At 42.5% G+C, this 21,812-nt stretch overlaps 1 protein-coding gene across 3 annotated transcripts in view; it reads left to right on the top strand.

Annotated features, from left to right (window-relative positions):
* LOC124171833 (laminin subunit beta-1) overlaps window positions 1-21,812 on the top strand; it is a 140,288-nt gene that overhangs the window by 48,498 nt on the left and 69,978 nt on the right. For all 3 annotated transcript variants that reach the window (XM_046551187.1, XM_046551186.1, XM_046551185.1), the window contains exon 3: window positions 21,369-21,425. In XM_046551187.1, the coding sequence (XP_046407143.1) occupies window positions 21,369-21,425 (57 nt within the window). The remainder of the gene's footprint in view (window positions 1-21,368; window positions 21,426-21,812) is intronic.

The following is a 21,812-nucleotide window of genomic DNA, read 5'->3' as shown; positions in this document are numbered from 1 at the left end:
GCATGCTGGTGATTGATCACCCCCCGCCAAACTCCCTAGAGGTGGCTCGAAGGGTATTATGTAGATGTATATTTCTTACATAACTTGGCGAGTTAACCGTCTGATGGCACGAGTTCTATTATTTTTCGCAATTCATTTATGTCAATGTACTTTAAAAACAGGGACATACGTACCTTAGAAAATGGGCAGGAGCCATAAAAATATTAAATATGAAATCCTTTAAATTGGCCCTCTTATGCAATAGTTTATTTCACCAGCTCGACAAATTATATTTTAAGATAATTGACGAGTATCTATTTGCTATTTGTCTGTAAGGAAACGCATTGCTTCTGAGAGGTATTGCATACTACCTAGGCGGTAAGGAGCCAAAAACGACCTTAATCCGCCCCTGACCCGAAACGAGGGAAGTTTTTTGTGTTGAAGTTTTTCTACCTGCCACCGCTAAGAGATATCGCATTGGTTCATCACCATTAGCTAGTATTATCGTTATGTGAAATATCATGAGGTATTCTCATTAAATAAAAATTAACGAAAGTAGAACCTTAATTTGAATACCGATTCAAATATGTAATCTATACGCTACCTTTTGTAGGAAACGGCATTTCGTGTCGGTTTTTCTGAAGTATGCTGCTAAAGTATTGTTGCTATTCAGCTTTATAGTATTACCGGCCAACTGAAGACGCCAACGCTCACCCTGATGAACCTAGTATTTGTCAAGGCATCCCCTGGGGCTTAAAAATTGAGTGGCATTGGTAGAATGGCCTGGGAATCCCAGTTGCAGGTGGGGAGGTTATACTCTCGGTTGTCGTGGTCTTGTGGAGAGAACGGGGAGGAGCTGCGCGCTAGGCTTGGATTGCTTGAACAATTGAAAATGGATATCTTTAAGAGCGAAACGGAGAGCATAAAATTAGAGCCCCACTATATTTCCAGGTCCGACAGAAGCGATAACTTAAGAGAGAGATTTTGTTGAACAGATAGACATGCGAATTCCTTTTTTCCCCGAACCATAAAGGTCTTCAATAAATGCCTTTCGTTGGAGCGTTTTCCTTTTTATGTGCAAATGGCTGGTGTCCTAATACCCCCTGCCACACGCCTTTTAGGCGGCTTGCAGGGTAGTGTGTAGATGTAATAGTGGAGCCGCCGCCAAGGCCGTGGGGGTGTATCCTTGGTCGAACAAGTACCCCCTTCCTTCATCAACCCGAATGCCTCATTCACATTACGATTGTTCCAGCGGTTGTCGGAACTATCATCACTAGCATTCACACGACGATTGTTAAAACCTGTGCTGCCCTCTAGTGCTGACATCTAAAGTGAACGGGAAATTGACGGTTAGCAAAGCTGTTGAGGTATGCACGGACAAGATATTACTGTGTTCAACGTGTATTTACCGAATAAATTTTCTTCCGCCCATATTCTTCCTTCCTAAGACAAATCCATGAAAAAAATAGAGCTTCACGAGATTTCGTCTTTCTCTTGTCGCTTCCGTTCCCGGTCTCCCAGCGCCCAACCATCGTAAAGTGGCAATGTTTGGAACTACGTCAACTATTGTCAGGACACGCATTCACAAGGCTAGTTCGGCCAAATATCGTTGGGACGATCGCACGCACAATCGTAATGTGAACGAGGCATTAAGATTGGTTTTACGCTACTCTCCACTCACCTTTCCTGTCTTTCAAAGAATTCTTTTGTTTTACTTCCTTCGTCGCTTGCCTCTCCTCCTGCATTTGCCTTTCTTCTCTTCCACTTGTCCTTCGACGATTGTTTTAATCAGTCCATCACCTCTCATGATATGGCCAATTCAATTGTTCCCTCTTCCCCAAGTTTTTTTTCCTTATCGTTTTTAGAATTTTCCACTCCCGACAAGAATGTAAGGATAAAGAGCTTTCGTGGAAAGATGAATTGATACCCATTTTCTTATCAGTGGTTTTTATACCCTACTTTCCGTTCTTTTCCTGCTTTTTTTTGTTTTCCATGGACTGTCGGTTATTTTCATGAAAAGCGCGTGGATTTAGTTTTAAGGGGACGTATCACACTCGCTCGATAGGTGTCTCTTTTCGCGGCGAAACCAGCTTAATACTTAACGCTATGGTCTTAAAGTTTTCGGCTTATATACAGTTGATCGTATTTAGCACTGGCGTATGTCTAGTATTTAACGTTTTGCAACTCTGTCTTCTCAAATTTAAAATGTTTGTTTTTTGAGGTAAATAGAGGCAAACGTTGATTGAGTTTTCTTCTGTCACACCCTTACATTTTCCGTATGGTAGCATCATATTTAAACTTGTACAACTTTGCGAATAAGGGTAAAATGCGAACAGTCGTGCGTGAGTGATGGTTTTTCGTGAAGCTAACGGTTTTCATTTTCATTCCCCAGAGCGCGTAAAAGAGTCGAAGTTGCCGCGTCGCGTCGCTCTTCTCGACTTGGGATGGCTGCGTGGGCGGAGGTATGGGGAGGGGGAAAGAGAGAGGGGGGGGGAAGGGAACGGTTGCAGGGGCGTCCACGGAAAAAGTTCGGGATGTTGGGATGGTGCGTTTGAAACTATCTGTAGGGCCAGTGAGCGGCGGCTTCCCTTTGAGTCCTCGTCCCATTTAGGGAAAGAGCTTCCGCTGGACGATTGACGCCCGCGCCGCGGCGTCCTCGTCGACGACCTTCAAGACGCCACTCGCGTTAAATAATTGACTGCACTGAATTGACAAGTGCAGAACTAAGAAAATATAATGGGTGCGCATCCGGGTATTGAGTGTATTCTGGGAGATTCCCAAGATTATTTGCAGCCGACCCGGCGTCTGCACAGCGTCGGAGTGTTGGGTGACACCTCTGGCAGCAGCGATGGCGACGGAAAATGAGATTTAGTGGAGGGCTTTGACGCTTTCAAGGTGTGCGGAATGGAGGAGGTTTGGATAAGCGCCGATCTAGGTGGAATTGAATAACAGAGTAATTCCGTTTTATTTGAAGTGAGAAATGACACACCGACCATATATTATCAATAGCCCAGAGCATAGTGCGACGGTGAGTTCAGCATTTGCATAGCATTGAAGGAATGGGAATTTTCGGAAAGAGCGTCAGCTATTTTGAGAGAATATCGAAGCTTAAGTGCGAGGAGGCGACTTTTTTTTGTATGGATTTGAGGAGTGCTGAAGTATTTGGAAGTTATTTACATGATAATTACCTTGTATTTGAACTGATAAATATTATAATATCCGTATGACACTATTTACCGGAAGCTTATTGTTAGTGCTATCGAGATTTCATTGACCACATCGGTCGGAATAGTTATCCTTATTTGACCCGGGCTCTTCCTAAATCTCAAGCGGTAGTAGCGAAAATACCCGTCACAGCAGTATTTCGATATCTGTGTCTACGGTACAATACAAAACAATCCTGTAAAAGTCCTGAAAAAATTTATTTGGAGTTTTTATCGCTAAAATCTATTCCTCTTATTATTTCTATCCATAATTTCTATCTCCCGAGCGATTTGTTTGTAGCCGTGTTTGTTCCATGATTGAGCCAACTTGAACGCTGAATTGGTCTTCCGTGGAGCAGCCTCCAATAAATGGAGATTTTTGCGTACTTCATTGTTAAGTACGTCCATGAAGCCCAAATCTAGGCCGGTAATCCAGGCCGTCTTTAACCCTTTCTAACCCAGAGCTCCTCCTGGGAGAAATCTATCTTCAAGATTTTTCATTTTGAAAACATGAAAATTTTGCACTCAATCATAATTATCGTGGAAGCTAAATATTTTGTCATTACAATTTACGCCACGAAATAATGCGTAGATTAGATATATCTTCTCTATTTATATACTATATATATAAATAGAGAAGAAAATTTATTCATTTTTGATGTTGCCTAGGAGCAACATTGGGCTATAATGGGTTAAGTCTACCTTATCGGTATCGGCTATGAGACGTGATTATGCCTACCCTTGCCAAATTAGCTGATCGTTAAGAATAATTCTACATCTCCATACTTACTTGCCCGCAAGCCGACTCAATAGACGTGTGGCGGAAGATGTTGGAACACCAGCCATTAAAAATATTTGAACTAATAGGAACTGTACTTTTCTGGGAAAAAATCTCCAGGTATATTGTTGATAAATTCGTTTACTTTCGTTTTCTTTTTATAAGCGGTGTTTCGTAAGGCGGCGATGTCCGAGTAATAAGTAATGAATGCGCCTTTAATACACATCAACTCAACCCAAAATATCCTCTTAGTTTGCGTCCTGTCTCTAACAAAAGACACATGCTGATTACACTGACCACACAAGCGAGGGAATATTGCGGCGTTTTGAACGTGTGTGATGAGCGCACTCGCTCCCCTCTATGCTGAGTAGTTCCTAGCACTCCAGAAGTTTCTGTTTGAGTAGGGTCGGTCCAAGGGATATCCCAAGCATCCAGTTAAGATAGGCTCAATGGAAAATTGTTCAATGTACACAGGAGGCATGTGGCCGCGGCCAATGGCGAGCATGTGACCGCCGCCTGCTGACAAGCTCTCTCGTCTCTCTCTAAATTCCCGAATGGTAATAGAGTCAATGGACTTCGGGACATATTTTGCGTACGTATCGAAATTAATTTAGTGATTCTCTATTTTTGAGCTTTTTTTCCTCAAAATATTAACTTTTTTGAGGTGAAATTTTAGCGATGAAAATTCAGCACGGTTTTAAATTAGATCAGCAAAAAGATGATGATATTCTGCGGATAATTTTTGGGACTCACACTGTACTGAAATCGAATAAAGCTGGCCAAATGATTTTTTCACTTTTAATTTTGGAAAAAAAACGAATGTATTTTCTAATTATAGCTTAATCAGTGAAGACATTAGAGAAATCAGTTTATTTCTAAGTATTTTCTTGGAGAGCTGGAGACGTTTGTCAGGTTAATATAAAAGGATCTCAATTTATTCCCTATTTTTCGAGGAATGACTTAAGAATTGACTCCTGGTGTAAATATTTCAGGAGCGGCAAGGGTCGGTAACTACTGCTATTCTAGCATTAGGTAAAAAATTATTAAAATGTCCTACTTTTTAACGTATTTTTAACATATTGAAGAGGAAAACTCTGTTATCCACTTTGCTTCGGAAAATGTTTTCTCCGCATTTTAAAGCAAAGTGTCAACTTTAATTCTCAAAATAAAAATCCTGTCACAACCTGCCACCCTCTATCAAGTTATTTGCGCCAGTGTCCAACCGCCCGACGCGAAATATTTAAGAAATATTTCAGTATGTGTTTCCCAAGGTATGAAATAAAATTAATAATTCATAATATGAAAGATCATTTATTGATACTAATCGTTTTGTTAAATATGAGCGAAATTTTGTCATAATCAATCCCTTATGTGTTCACTTCATAATTTGTTTAAAATATCACCGTTTTTCGCTATTTATTTGCCTAATGCTAGGATGAAAGTAGTTACCGACGCTTGCCGCTCCTGGGATATTTACACCAGGGGTTAGACTGAAGTCTAATTCATTAGTCGGAAAAGAAAAGTCTTGCACCCCTGTTTTATGATCACTTGCTGTGGATACAGGCGGTCATGATATTGCAATTAAGGTGGGTGTTAAGTGTGGTTTGGAATGCGTGGAATGTATTGGGCAATTTCAGGGAATGTTTGTTTAGGATTAATGGGAGGCTCGTACTCCCAAAGGTTTTCTAGGGGTCTATTGTTTGTTTAGGAAAAAAAGGTTTTGCAAATTTTAAAAGTGCGCTTTTCGTTCGCGTTTAAATGGGACTAATTTTTAAGTCTTTTCTGCCGTTTTGCTTGGAAACGGTAGAATCCTTGAATGATGATCCGAGGTGACGTCTCTCGCGGCGCACCACCCCCTAATTGCAGCGCACACGCGATCGTCTCCCGCATCGTCAGCATCGCTCCCAGCCGCCCTTTACCCAGCCGCCCTTTGAGGAGCGCGTCGGCTGCGTTCGCATCCCGCCCACTCGCCACGTTTTCAGCCTCCGGCCGAGACGAGTGATTAGGGCTCCACTATTTGTCATCATCGAGCATTGTTTGACACTTATTTCTGTGAATTAAACCCTTCGACTGATTATAAACCTTGCATTGGACTTACGTTCGTTAGTTACTGGACGTTTGCAAATTTGAGCTTTCTAAATTATTCGATTTATAGTCTCGGGTCGCATGGACTGACGTATGCTTGGTGAGAGCTCTCAACGCCTCTACGAATTTGCTCGTGTTATTTCAATCATTTTCTTTTTATGACCTTGTAGTGTGCATGTCGGGAACCAATATCACTCTGCGTGCTGATGATTGGTCACCGTCTGCAGGGCATCCTGGAGGCACACGGTTGCAGGGTAGATGGGCCATTTTCTTCCTTATATACGTCAGTCTACGTAATTATTCAACTTTTCATTCAATGTACAGGTATACTTGCTTACTTTCCCGCTTGTCCGCATGCGCTTTAAGCTTACCAATTTTGATTTATTGACCACCTCTAATAACTACATCTACCTGCTACCCTGAGATTCGCCTCCATAGGCGCGTGGCGGGGGATGTTAAGACTTCAGCCACTGGACAAGATTGATCCAGGGTGAAAGGATGCGCTGCCTCAGTGTCATCTAAGAAGTGCTCCTCTACAACTAGTAATTTTTGGGAAGGAATTACTGTACCTGTCTTTTCGCCCAGATATTACTCTCACTGTATCGTCTCTTTCGGACCTGGACATATTGTGCTCTTTCCTACGTACCCCTCTGGTAGGATTATATCTGTTCTTGATCCTCTATAACGCAGAGCTGCTTTTCGATGAAATTAAATTTCAAGATTTCTCATTGTAAAAATGCGAAAATTTTCTACTCAATCCTAATTATTGTGGTAGCCACACAATTCGCCATTAAACGTTACAGCACAAAATAACACGTAATCTTTCCTGAATAGAGCTGAAAATGTATACATTTTTGATGTTACTTAGAGGCAAAATAGGGTTATAGTGGGTTTATTGCTCAAAGAGTGTGTGCTTAGCCTCCGACTCTTTCGCCTCCCCACCTAGTTGTGCTAAAATCATTGCGACGTTCTGTCTTTTCTCCTATCATGTGATAGGGAAGTGACGATAGTTTGTGATTGAAAATGACGGAGGTGATTTTGTTGACCAAATAATCAATAAACTACATGCCACGTAGTTGTAGTGGGAACCACTACAAAGACCCGTGCAAAATGTGCCATGGGCTAGCATTCACAAATCATGCATCATTTTGTCCGTTACGGGAGTAGAGATCCTGTGGATCCCAATATCCCGTGACCTAAAACACGGAAAATTTGTACACGCAAGGAATACCTCTGGAAACTTGTTTTGGTAGAAATTGATTCGCAAATAAACGAAGTAGCTGCGCTGCCGCTGACGAAGGGCCAGTTTTTAAATCGTAGACCGAGTTTAAATGCGTCGCCTCCTCGAGCTCTTCGCGACGGAAAATCGACGGTCTCAACCCTTTCACGAGTAATTTGATGGCGTCACAAGCTCCCTCCGATCTTCTGCACGCTCCCCCTCCTTCCCCCCTCGCGTCGCACTCGCCTTTCATTGTTGTGCGCACTCTTTGAGCGATCCCGACGTAAGCGTCTCTCTCGACGAATACGTGAACGAGGACTCCAATGACACCACCAATTCAGAAAAGGTGGGCCGCATTCGTAGCATTCTTATGATCTGAAACTCACGAGAGAATGGAGGAATGTGAAGAATTTCCTCGTGGTGTCTTTCCCCTCCATTTCTATAATTTTTTGAACGAATTGAAATAAAGGGTGAGGGTAAACGGCTCCAATATGCTTGTTAACCTCCTTTATCGTTTTAGGGAAAGCATTGCGGTTCCATGCAGTCCTAATGCCAGTTACTGGAACCAGGGGGGCTTCCGGCACCCCCCCCACCCCCCGAATATTTTCTCTTACGGTGAATACCCATTCTTAGAGAACCATTAGCCCAGGAGCATCCATTATCTGAGGCTTCGTTTTTCGAGATATTTTCATTTTATAATGTGTGCCAAAAACAAACGATGAATTCAACTTTCAGCGTCATGCAAACGAAATGTATAGTTGACTTAAGGAAATTTATGCTTTTCCGATGCGAGCGAAATATCGGTATTAGCTACCCATATACCCTCCAAACACCCCCTCCCGAAGCAAATGATCAAATGTCTGCAAGTTACGTGCCAACCAAACTGCAACCAAAGGGGATGAGTCTTGGGCGAAAAAAATGTGCCTGAGATAGCGCCAGTCTGCGTTCACACGACCAAGTGGAGGCTGCGTGGGGCCCTCTGGCCGTGTGGCAGATGCATTCTTTGACGAGTGCGTATCACTGCCCCGTGAATTCAGCAGCGCCACGCCGAGCCAGGTGATGCTGGAGGCGGGAGCGCGGATTGTGCGCATACAAATGGATATCCTAGCTCTAAAGACCCCTAGATAGTGTCTCCGATCGCCATGAAAAAGACATTTTTTTGTATTTTCCAACGAAAAAGGTTTGTACACTACCCAATAGGTTGTAATTGGCCCTTAGGGTACTCCCTCGTTGGTCCATTTACTAGTCATTCGGTCAGGAGGAGCGGGTTCTTCTTGTGCTACTCAAAAGTATTTCCTCTCAAGATAGAGGGCTTGGTGGCGGAATGAGTTGAAGTATAAAATATGTTTTTATAGAGTTTAAAATGCGTCTCTGATTTACTCGGGCGATTTTCTTTCAGGATTCTTAATTGACTGAAAATCATGTTTTTAGCTGAAAAAGCTCATACTTTTCTTAGAAATCTGCAATAGCCTACGGCATGAGTAAATTCCTAGGAAAACTGTCGTAATAAAATGTCAAAATGGTCCAAAAATAACGAATTACGTTACTGACTAGTAATCGGTGAGTGAATTCGAAATGTAAAAGAATTCGTAATGCATTCTGTGCTTTACGTTTAGATTATTTTTTTATTTTGTTTTAACGTATATTCTGAGGTGTAGTAATCTTCCGGGTTTAGCTAGTACACCGTTATATCCTTAAGGATTGGGGGCATGAGCGTGTAGCTGCTGGCTGAAGGGTTCGAATTTGAGGGAATCCTTGGTCCCAGTGAAAACCCTCGCGTTGTCAGAAGGCCTTGGCAAAGGAATCGCACCCTTATCCTGCAAGTGCGCACTCCTTTCCCGCGTGTTTAGTATTTCTGAAGGGATTTACGGAGCATGGTGTTTCGCATCGCATTTGAAGTGCATTGAAGATGGTGCTGGAAGGGGGTTCGTGCTGACCAAGCGTCAGTGTCACAGAGTGACTCCACTTTCTCGCTTATCAACGAAGGGTCTTTTTCACAGCACTGCAAATGTAGCAGGCTGAAAACGCACTTCTGCTCTGCGTTGTAAAGTCATGTAATCTTTTCCTTCCCGTCGAAAATCAACCTGCTCTTCGGCTTGTATTTTTGAAGAACATACTAAGAAGTAATTTTTTCTTGCTCGAGATGAGGAAAGCAAGTTGTTAATAACGGCTATTATTCTAGTTTCTTCCTCATAGTTTGGTTTGGATAAAGCTGAAAGGGATATAAAAGGGCCTCCTAAATCAGGCGATAGGAGAATGTGACTCTTTGTTTTCTCTCAATTGGCAGACGACCGCTTGGGGATAGAACTTGCCTGAAGGTGGCTTACTCCCCAAATTAGGCGCCTCTCTCATGGATTTGGACGCAACTTAAGGCGGCGGAAGTGATAATTGTTGTGCGAGACCCTTATCACCATCGCATCCATGAAGCATTTGGTTTGATTTACAAATGAGGATAGCTAAATAGGCACAATTCTCATTTGGTTTGATTTACAAATGAGGATAGCTAATTAGGCACAATTCTCATTAGTATATAATCCATGAGACAACGTGTTAAAGTTGCATTGAACAGATATAATACTAAACGGTGGATAGTATTTGGTTTTATAGTGGAATATCGCAGGATGAAGCACTCGCGCGAAGATTCACTCCCATCTGTTCATAATCAAGAATCCTTAAGGGTAATTTAATTGCCCGGAGGTCAATGATGAATGTCAATGGTGGGAGGTTCGCTGATCCCACGACGCATTGCAATGCAGCTCAGCGGATAGGACTCCGCTCACGCGGGTGTCTGTTCGCTATGATCCAATTATCTTTGAACGTTTGTTGTTTTTCTGACGAAATAATAACTTGCATAGAAGAACCACCTCAATGATTACCATGTTGTATATTTATCCAGGAATTGTGGAGGGGTTGGCCGTATACTACTCTTTCCCTGCTGCGAAACCTGGGGAAAAGGGATTAAGTGACCCTAGGTTTGGCCGTATCTGTAACATCGTGAAATAGCAGTGCCCTAATAGTCATTTGTTATGGTACTTGCCTTCAATTTTTGGTAACACAATCCGTGAATCATGGAATAAGACATTTTGGGGTGAAATATAACATGGATATTATAAAATTAAGCTCGGGACAAGCCATCAAGACAGATACGAAATAACTCAAAAGAAAGTGTGCTGAAAATTGCCATCTCTTAGGAGAATGATAGATGCCCATGGAGCGTTATTTTTTATTGTCACACCAGAGCTGAGACGCTAATTTTATGTAAGTACTTCATATGATTTGTTCTGGAGGCCGACCTAAAAAAGCTTCCATGTTGGTGGTGGAGAGTTGGACCGAAATGGAGAGGGGCGTTGTTATGCATTGATTCCATTCCTTGGTGCGGCAGGGAGTGTGAGCGGAGCGTGGTGCAGCGGTGCAAGGGTGATTTGTGTGCGGAGAGAAATTGCGTCTCAAGACGGTAGACTTTTTTAATTTGCTGACAATGGCTCAGCACGAGAATGCAGCGACACAACCACAAAATAGCGCGTTAACGAAACTTCGCGCGCAACGAGTTCTTTGCTGTCAATCTCACCGCTTTGATCTGTTTTGAGGGGAATATTGAACACTCTCGTGCTGAAAAATATCCCACGGATGCATTGTAGATGCATGTGCATATATAGCCGCCTCAATAGGCGTGTGGAGGGAGGAAGAAGGACTCCAGCCTATCACCTGCACGGGAATGCAAAGAGAGGAACGTGCGCGGTGTGTGAGAGAAGACTGCCTGAGATCGGCGTAGCATTTCCAAATTCCTGTTCATTCGTTTGGGGTGGAAAAATCCTGTAATCCATCCATGAATCGGGAAAATATATGTGTCATATTTGGACGTGTCTGTCGAGTGTGGACTCGGTGCGGTTTTGAGATGCAACTCATAAAACACAAAAATTGAGTTTTGAAATAGTTTTTTATAAAACTTTCTCTGCAATTTATGCAGGGAATTCAAACTTCATGGTTAAATAATGTGAAGGTGGGAATTGTTTAAAATGGATTAAGGTCTCTATCTGGCTCGAGAAACTTTCCCATCCACAGCTCGGAATTTCCTACCGCGTACAAAGTTTCTGCTTATCTGCATTATTGCGTAGGGGTGTAAGCATCATCATAGTACCCCGTCTGCCGCCCCAGTAGTCTTGTAGCGGGCAAGGTCCATATATATGAGGACGTATGCACGTTGGTGTCGTAACACATGTCGTGTCCCTATCGATGAGTACAAAAAAAATATTTGCGATGCCTGAGAGATTTGCTGCCCGTGTTTCACTTAAAAGTTATCTAAGTCCTTTATTCTCTGGTTATTCTATCTTTTCGGTGCTCCATGACACCTACATTTAATACAGGAACAGTGCTCTGTTAAGTAAATCTTGGTGACCTCGTCCCTGCTCGTAACTAGGACCTAGTTGATTGCGGACTGACTGGCCGCGAGGAAGAATGAGCCAATGGGTCCTGGCCTGTCGCCAAAACAGCTTCCCGGGAGAGGTCTGCCGGACGCATCCCTTTACTCCGAGTGGTTAGTGAATAGATTCGATTCTAGGGCATGAGTGTGGAGGACATCCCTGGTAAACCAATAGCAGTGTAAGAAATGTGGTCCCCAAGGTGTGAAAGATACAATAGGCATTGGCCGCAGCGGGGCATTTGGAAATTCTCTGCCACTCTCAGTTTTTTTCGGACATAATTTTTATTTTATGAACAATTTATATTTTTACTCGCTAATCGATACCATGCTGGTAGGGTGGGGAGAAACCGGCGTGGGCATTAGCTCGCGCTGAACGAAAGGTTGCCAACAGGACCATTGCTCAGCGTCCAATCAAACGGACCGTAATGTAGGCAGGCTCTGAATAATCCCTGCCATCGTTGAGATTTGAACCCGGAATCAAGGGTTAAGAAGCCCACCTTGTAAGCAGCACACCTACTTCATTCTTTTTTCTCGTCTATTATGTGATAGTATATGGTATGTTTTTTTGGCTGGTATATTAGCTGAGACGATAAGCCATCGACGGTAGAAAGGTGACCGAATCATTCAATAAGGCGACAACCTTGCTTCTGTGTCCATGAGTGTTCCGTCGCGTAGCGGATGGAGCCGGAAGTGAGGCGTCGAAAGCTATTGGCATCAAAAGGAGCTGCCGATCGAATGCAAGCCGACCACTGCGAAAAGTGTCCAGAGAAGGAGCCATGGGGCTTCGAGCCGGCTCATAAGTGATCCCAGTCCTCTCCGCAAACGGTCGGAGAATTCCACACTGTTTCCATTTGTTCACGGGAACGGCGTAAATACAGCTCAGATTGCTATCTTTCTCACCACGCTCGGATTTCATCTTTTCTTCTGCTAGTATCATAGCCCAGCAATGGCTCACTACTTGCAGCATATGCGAAATTTCTTAGCACTGATTGTGAAGCACGGCTGTCTTTAATACTGTTTCCCAGCCCTTATTAGTCATGTATGTATATAAATTAAGATTTCAACGTGTGTCCATATATTTTTTATCATGTGATTTTATTACCAATGTACGAATTTTGGAGTTGTCGTATGCCAAAATGTATTCGTATTTCTCGCAAACTGAGGAGATCAAAATTTTTCTCTGTCTCCGTAGGCATATTTTTCCATTTGTCCTACTACGGAGCGTTTCATGCGACACTTGTGTGTCGGCGATAGTTGCGAGATATCGTTTTTGAGGTACTATCATAGCAGTGAACTTCAACGTGTTACAGGGTTTACTCTCACTGTTAAATCCTACTAACTCTCCAAGTTCTTTTTAATTTTATTTTTCTGAAAATCGCCCATCGATGTTAGTTCATTACTATTCAAAGAGGCGAGTGGGGTACCACAAGGCCTCATGACCTACGACATTAGTGAATGAGCTAAATGTCTGTGTTATTTTCTGACGAGCCAAGAGGGGATGGAAATATTTTCCCATTCGCATGCAGAATTTCTTTTCTTATGCGATTTCCGCCGACACGAAGCGAATGGTACTTCTGTGTTGATAATAGTTGTGAAAGATCGTTTTTGAGGATTTATCATGGCGGTCAAATTTGATGTGTAAATCATACTTTCCTCTTGCTGGGAAGCGTTAGTAATGCTCCGATATAAGTTCAAGTTAATTTGTCCGTAAATTTCTCGTTGTGAATGAAATGCTATTGCACGAATGAAGGCCCTGGTTCATAAGTTATCCGTAAACCTCCGTATAATGTGACGCGTTGCCAAGGCAAAGTTACACCATGGAGATTGCAACGCCTACAATCCGACAATATGGCACTGAAAGCTTTTGTTGCGGCGTTGGTTTTTGTGAAACCTTTTAATATAGTATTGCGATAAGTCAGTCGGATAGTTGACTTCAGGATCGAAGAATGTATTCTTCATCCCTGTCTACGTACTAAACAATACTTGTGGTGGCCTAAAAGCGCGCCTAAGTCGGATGGATGTTAGAGACCCCTACAAGAGGTTTGGGGATGGGCAAAATGCAATATTATCTTCCGGAAAAAAACCCGGTATAAAAACATATATTTTATACATTTATATGTACAGTGTGAGACATCGGCGAGGCGTGGGCCACGAGGTCGCGCATGGCCACGTGGCGTCGGCCGTCAGCTGCCGATCCGTGGTCATCATCCTCATCGTAGGAAATGGCGGCGCGGCTGCTTCCGCTCCTCTCCAATTTCCAACACCCACGGCCGGCAGCTGCCGCTCCCCTTGCGTCACCGCAGCTGCACAAGCAGCGCAATTAAAGCGATCCCATTCTCTTGGACGCCACTGTGGCCGCTGACGCCACCCGCGCACAAATCCCACTCTTGTCCCCGGGTCGAATGGCGGAGCAAGTTTCTGCACGATGGTAGGCTTGGTCTTTCGTGATATTTCTTATCTTTTGTCTTATTATTACCAAATATTATACCCAGTATCGCAGTATGTTCGGTGTGTAGAGAGAAACCCGGCATAGGCATTAGCCCACGCCGGGATAAATGTCCATCTGGGCCTAAATGCGACGGAGGATGGATGGTGGATGCTCAGTAAGAGCTAAACCTTGTCTCGTAATTGCTCGTTCAATTGCGGTAGCTGCTACATGTAGACGCCGACACATGCTGGGGAGAAATACCCCATGTTACCCTATAGGTGCTTATCGGTGCATCATATAGTTTTATATGCATGTAGGGTGGTATTTGGAAATGGCCTCCTACAGCTTAGGCTATCTGCGACATGAGAAAGGGTTAGGATGGAGAGAAACCCGTCGTTGACATTAGCTTACTCCAACCGAAAGGCAGCTAGAGTGCGACGATTTAACTTGACATCCGATGGTCGGTGTTCTGAACTTGAAATGCCCAACACAAGGCGTTCAAGCCGGGAGCGGGCAACCTCTGATCAATGGATCCCACGAACCCGTGGGGATCGGGTTGATGTGGTGGCTAGAGTGTTGGCTTCCCACCCCGTGGCAGAGATTTTTCAGATAATGCGCGATCCCTGCTTGAATGTTGTGTGGAGGACATTTCAAGCAGCAACACTCTGTCCGTCGGATGGGACGTTAAGCCGTGGTCCCCTTGGCCCCGTTCATTAAGAGCCGGCTAATGCCGACGCCGGGTTTCTCTCCATCCTTCCTTACCTTACCCTTCCCTCATGGCACAAATTACCTCGCCAGTCGGTCGCCTCCTACAAAAATACTATACCATATGAACCCGTGGCCCATGGAGTGTGAAGCCAATGCTCTTGCCACCACTGCTGCCCCAATCTCTCCTACTGCCTGGATTTGAACCCGGGACCACAGATTAGGAAGCCAAATTCTGGGGACGCTTATTCTAGCCTCCACCCCAAACCCGATCCCCTGCCACGACAGGCCCGAGTCTTTTGGTCATCCACTGAACTCCTGCAGGATGCGGGGTGATTTTTATGTATTCTTGGGCGACTCAAAAGCCGTGAATATGTACTACCACGTGAAAATGTGAGTGTCGTTTTAATTTTGAAAAGGACAATGAAAATTATTACGCATTATTTGAGCACATTTTGGCTTTTGGAACTCGTTCTTATCGAAGTGCTTCTAACCTCTATCCTCCTCCCGGTCTCACACATCTTCGTTTTTCGATCCATGCCTGCTCAATAGTGTTCATTATTCATGTAGTTATAAATCTACTCGCCTCTTTCCTGTCTTTTATACGGTTAAAGAGGTGTTTATCATATTAAGCCGTTGGAAAACTCACGTCACTATTTGGCGCGCCGCAGGCTTGTTAAAGCTGTACCGGTAAACCATGATTGCCACAACCAGCCAGTGCACCATATAAAAATTTGTGAGCGCATTTGTTTTTGTTGTGGGTATATTGTGTTTTTTGTGTTAGCAGAAGCTTATTCTCTATTGTTGAGAACATTGATTGAAATATTTTTCTTATAAACACGAATAACAACATTGTTTTTGCAATTTTTCTTTTATGTCTTTTTAAAATTCTTTTTTTTTAATTGCAATCAGCAATTTTATCTATTAGTATATAATTTTTAGTTATCTTTTTTGTATTTTTGGGTATAATTCATTAAACAATGCTCTTATAAAACAATTGAAAACTTAATACAACCAGAGGAAGAAAATACACAGCAAAGACTCATCGAAGAGTAGTGTGATGAGGCGGAGTGGTTGTCGTTGAGATTGAATGATCGTAATTCCAAATGTCTTTTAGTAATATGTTATTTGTTTCCCTAAGCTTGGACTTAGAATTATTACTAACAAGGAGATAAACTGGTTGACTGTGGGGAGTTCATGAGCGGAAAGGATATTATGGATTCTAGTTAGTTTGGGAAGATTCAGGAGAAGACGCCGGGATTTATTTCGAACAATTTCAAGTTTCTTACGAATTAATTTATTATGAGCAATAATTTCGCTGCCGTGGAGGAGTGAATGTCAGGCAATGGAGGTATATAATTTTATTCTGGAGCTGCGGGATATTGGGGATGTGCGCGAAGATAATGAAAAGATTGCCTGCCTTACCGATAAAGCTTTGGTGGTGCAGTATTTTAAGCGATTATGGAAACTTAATTTACCATCTAAATAGACGCCGAAGAAATTGTGAGAGGTTGCTCGTGGCATTCTTTGCTTATTGAAATGTGCGGTGCGATGTTTTTATTTTTTGTCTTATTATTACCAAATAGCGCAGTATAACTGTATGTATGAGTTCGGTATGTAGAGAGAAAACCGGCGTGTGCGTGAATGTGTGTACTTTTAGAAGCATCGATGTTTATTTTCCGTGTTTGCGACCGAATTTTTATTGAGTTTATTAATGTTTGCGTCTCCACGTCGCGGATGCATGCTACTGCCGCGATTACATTATAAGTGTCATTCGTAGCTATTTTTATATATTTTACTTTGTGGTGACTATTTTCTATCTCTATGATGTAGATTATCCAATTAATTTGGTCATATCACATCCACTCGCTTGCCGTGTCGCGGTACTCTCCGCCGCTGCCGGCCAGAACCGTAGTTGACCACACGGCAGAAAAAACAATGTACAATTCGCGGTTGCAAGTTGTAGCAAGATTTTACTTTAGATTCACAATGTAGAAGCTTCATAGAACGAGGTGGTATTAGTCCCAAGGGGGAACTCGGCGTAAGTGTCCACTTTTTCTCTACGTTTGACTAAAAAATTGGCTGAACACAGGCTCCGCCATTTTATACATATCTGTGGTTAGTAATAACTTAAAATATTTAAAAACCCTCCAAATTGGGGAAAAAATGTTTATTAATATTGTATAACAGTTTTGTTTCGCGGAATCTATATAATTTCCGGAATCTGTAATTCACCACTTGCTTTACTTTACTTTTCAAGAACCGATGTGTGTTTTTGTGAAACCGTATTCTTTTCAAATTGATTGGTTAAATTCTATCCTACTTTTAACCTTATGTTACATAATTCCTATTTAAATTTGCGAGCAAAATTCTTGTTAACTATTTAGTTTTTAAGTTTCATTGTCACGCAAACAACACTACAAACGCCAACAGAACATATTCGCTAGCTTCGAACTTCTTCATCTACTTACTTCAGAAGATTTTCAGTGAAAATTGAACGCGGGCATTTTAATGGAACTTTTCTCACATTTGAGCCTCTGTATCACAATAACGGGTGAGAAACATGTTAATGAACTTCTTCATCTACTTACTTCAGAAGATTTTCAGTGAAAATTGAACGCGGGCATTTTAATGGAACTTTTCTCACATTTGAGCCTCTGTATCACAATAACGGGTGAGAAACATGTTAATATCGAGTAGATTTCCATCAAGTTCAATCATTTTTGTGTATACATGCAAAGTTGCGAGTTTTTATCGCTAAGAAGGCTATTTTGTGAATTTGACCTGCTTTTTCCGATTTCCTGCCCCTATGCGTCGTAGCAATTGGTGGTATTAGTTATGGAGAGGATTTCGGAAGGAGGGTATTTTTATGGCTGGAGTTAGCAGATGAAGCCCCGGTGCCGCAAACTATCAAACGACGGTGCAATGACCAGAAATTAGCGCGTCCGTCGTGAATAGGCCAATGTTTTATACAATACAGAAAACCTGATGAATAGCGGACATTTTTCGTAGAAATCCAAGATATGCAGCCCGTATGAGATTGTTATTAGTTAAAAATAATTGAAGTCGGTGAAGAACATGGATTTCAAGGACTTTAAAAAGATTAGAAAGAAGAGAAATTGGACGACAGTTTCCGGAAACTTTCGGGTCTTTCCCGGGTTTGGGAAAAACTTTTGATTTTGAAATGACTTTTGGTTTTTTACAAACGCAAGGGTATATGGGAAAGAAAAGCAATGATTTTAAAGGTTGGAAATAAATAAGAGAAAGTGTGAAGATCGGATGGAATGTCTCAACTGTTAAAAATAAGAGTTTTAAATATTATCCAAGCGGGGACCTTTTTTAACTGCTGGAGGAAAAAAAATTTATTGAATACTGAGTGGGTTGAAATTGGAAATGGAGAAGGAATAGGCGGCAAAATATCGGAAAAAAGTTAATTGATTCTTCTATTGACGAAGAAAAAGAATTGAGAGGTATGTTTTTTGTAAATGAACAGCTTGGATTTCGAAATTTTGAAAAGGATCAAATATTTAAGTTGAATTGAAAGAAAGCGGGGGAGAGAAATTTGTATCAGAGTTTTTTCAAAGATTTAATTGTATTCCAGATGGGCTCTGTTTTTAATGGAGTAGAATATTCGAATGTGATTTTCCCAGTATATGTCACAAAATATTCTGCTTTCATTGAAAAATTGGTTTTTGAGGTATTTATTTTTCTAACGTTGACATTCGGATATTGTCTTTAGATTTTTTGTATTTAGCCAATCAGCAGATCAACTTAATTATTTGAACACTGACTTGTGGTGAAACAAGTCTTCACAAAAAACGGGAACAATTACTAAAAAGAGGACGAAATTTTTTAAACCGTAGATGTGTTATTGTTGAATTATTCTACCGATTGAGGTAAGTTTCCATGGAGTACTTAAGAAGCATCCTGGGAGTCTCCCTTTCCTTCAAGCCCTTTCCTCTTCAATTCATTATAAGGCCTACTCCCTTTCATTCTATCTAGTAACCCTATTCTCTTCCTTCCTCTCCCTCGTTTACTCAACCTTCTACCCTCTAACACTTTCTTCCACATTTCCTCCCCGCTAAGTAATACATACCTTCTGTCTCCTCCTTATCTCATCTAAAAGCTGCCTCTCCTCACTCACCACTTCGTCGTTCCTCCTCCTTTCAGTTCACTTCACCTTCTACATTCTTCGCCACACCCACATTTCGAATCATCTCCAGTCTTCTCTCGTCCTTCTTCTTAAGTGTCCACGTTTCCGCACCGTAAATAGCTACTACACTCCTATACCTACTATTCCTAATAATACACTCCTAATCAGAATCTTCACTAACCTTTTCTTTAAACTCTTACATAATTATCCTTGTATAAGCTCCTTTCTGCTCATGAACGCCTTTGTTGCTAATGCAATTCCTTTCCTGGTGTCCTTACTTATGTATCCGTTTTCCTCTAACGTGCAGCCTGAATAGTTGAATTGCTATGCAAGCTCAAGTTTGTCCTTACTTACTTACTTTTGAGTCTCACATTCCTCGCTCGTGATGCTTAAAAAAACCGCACGGCCTTGGTCTTCCTGTGATTAACTCTCATCCTATACTCCTCGCATCGCTTCTCTAACACATCTAAAAGAACCTGCAGTCCCCTCACTGACTGGCTAATCAACGCCTGATCATCCGCGAACGTCACTTATTTAAGCGTCATTCATCCCACTTTTACCCTAGCTTCCAACTCATCCCACGATTCTCTTACCATCTTATCAGCATAAACGTTAAAAAGCAGCGGCGATAGAGGGCATCCTTGCCTCGCACCTCGGCCAATGCTTGCCCTCCCAGATTCTCCGTCCGCTACCCTCACTTGTGCAGTCTGGGCCATATACAGATTAGGAATCAGTCTCCTATCCCTCCAATTTGCACCAATTTTCTTTATAATGTCCATTAACTTTACCCAGTTCACTCTATCGAATGCTTTTTAGAAATCCACGAAGCATGTATTCACGTCCTGGTCATATTCTAGGTTCCTCTCCACGAGGGACCTCATTTTAGCTATTACGTCACGAGTTGACTTTCCTTATGTAAAATCAGACTGATCTTCGCCCAAATACTCCTTTGCCATCGCCTCCATTTGTGTGTTAAGTATCCTCAGTACCACTTTCGCTGCGTGTGATATTAGGATAATAGTCCTATTATCCCCGCATTCCACAGTTTTCTTCTTTTCTTCTTTTTCGGAATCATAACCGTCTTCACGAAATCCTCCGTCAAACATCCCCCCCCCCCCTCATTGTCGTCACATTCCACGTCCCTGTGTGCATTTCTGTCTTCTTCATTGCTGCTTCTGATGATGTTGATGATGATGATGATAAGTGTTGGCAAGGATTTCGCATGCTGACGACCATGAGGACCTTGCCGACCTCAATGCCGTGAACGACACCCGCCCTTTGCAGACGGATCCCTTTCGATGAGCTTCCGAAGCTCATTTGGCTGTACTCCATGATTTCAGGGAAGAGACAGTTGGTAGGGTTCCTACTTCCATTCCAACAGTTCTATTACGTGACACCATCACGTGGACTGTCCTTCGTTTGTCTCCCACCCTTTGACCAGTCTGGCGTTAGTGGCCCGGGAGTAATTTAAACGTAATCCCTCCAGTGCAGCTCCAGGGGTCATAGGAACGCGCTAGACTTTCCACCGCGACAAGGTTGTTGCCCAAGGGGAAAGGCATGGGTGGATAGTTGGTGAAAATCAAGAGATTGAAATTTCGATTATTTGGGCCGTGGTTCGAATCCAAGTCTTGGATAAATATTTTTCATATGGAATTTTCGCCATTAGTGAGCACTCTATGATGGCTCATTGAGGATTTAACCTAGGGTACTTAGCGGTTAATTTCGTCAAATTGTCTTTGAACGTCATTGCGTTCGCTTTTTTTCGCGGCTCTAGCATAGAAATTGTCCCTGTGTGAATGAATTTGCTGTGTTGTGTAGTTGTATGTCCGGAATTATGTACCAGTAATGACAGTCAGTACAGGTTAGGTTACATGCCGTATTTAAGATGGCGTGTGTTACTCTAGCGAACTTTTGTGTGGTGGTTTTCAATTGAGACGCGTAGTGGACACAAATGTTTCTTTCCCCTCGTTCCACGCAAATTGCGTGAGTGCGATCACTGCATTCTTCGCATTTAAGCATCCCGTCACCCTTTTTGATAGACCTCGAGAGATGGATCCAAGGGCGCACAATCTGCAGCTGTCAGTCGCCCTCGTGATCACGTGACCTCTTTTCCCAGTCCTCCCTTTTGGTATTCTGGTAGTGGCCTTGTTCACCCATTATTATTTTACGTCGAATGTAATGGCTAATTTGAGAAAAAAGTGAGATCCGTAATTTTCGTTTCTCTATCCCTGGAGTGCGTCTCGAGTTAATTGCGATGACAAATCAACCGATCGCAGACAAGTGGATGACATCTCCGTCTCCGCGTCACACCTCTCGCCTTTTCCATGTTTTGCAATTTCAATGACAATGGTTTGTTATCTTTGTGCCATCCATGCTGATACTGGTGTGATCTTTGCAGGCGCTGTGAGCGGGCAAGGCGTGAGGGAGCGAGGACGATACCCTGGCCATCGCGGTGGTAAGTGTCCATACGCAGCCCTCTTTGTTCTCCCTTTATTGAAGCGGTTCTTTGCACGTGCCATTATTTCTAATCGCGATGCAGGTTTTCTGTTAAGGTTTTTGGATGGATACTTTGTCAATGGTTAAAAAAAAATATCTTTCCATGGTAAAAAAGGGCTGAAAAATTTAAGGGCACTTCCAGTGTGCTTACATAAGTTGATGAGCTATTAGAGGCTTAAGTTAATTTTACATTCCGGAGCAGATGTCACATCTCAGGAGTGTTCTATCTAGAACATTCTTGATGTGCCCATAATGCACAAGTAGTGCACCGATACCACATTTCTCCATCTTTTCCGGTGTCTTCGCAAGAGAAAGAGGTTTCTTTAATCATTTCCGTTAAAAGTAA

Source organism: Ischnura elegans, chromosome X, assembly GCF_921293095.1.
Source record: "Ischnura elegans chromosome X, ioIscEleg1.1, whole genome shotgun sequence".
Lineage (NCBI taxonomy): Eukaryota > Metazoa > Arthropoda > Insecta > Odonata > Coenagrionidae > Ischnura > Ischnura elegans.
Note: the sequence above shows the minus strand (reverse complement) of the source record. Positions and strands in the feature narration are given on the sequence as shown.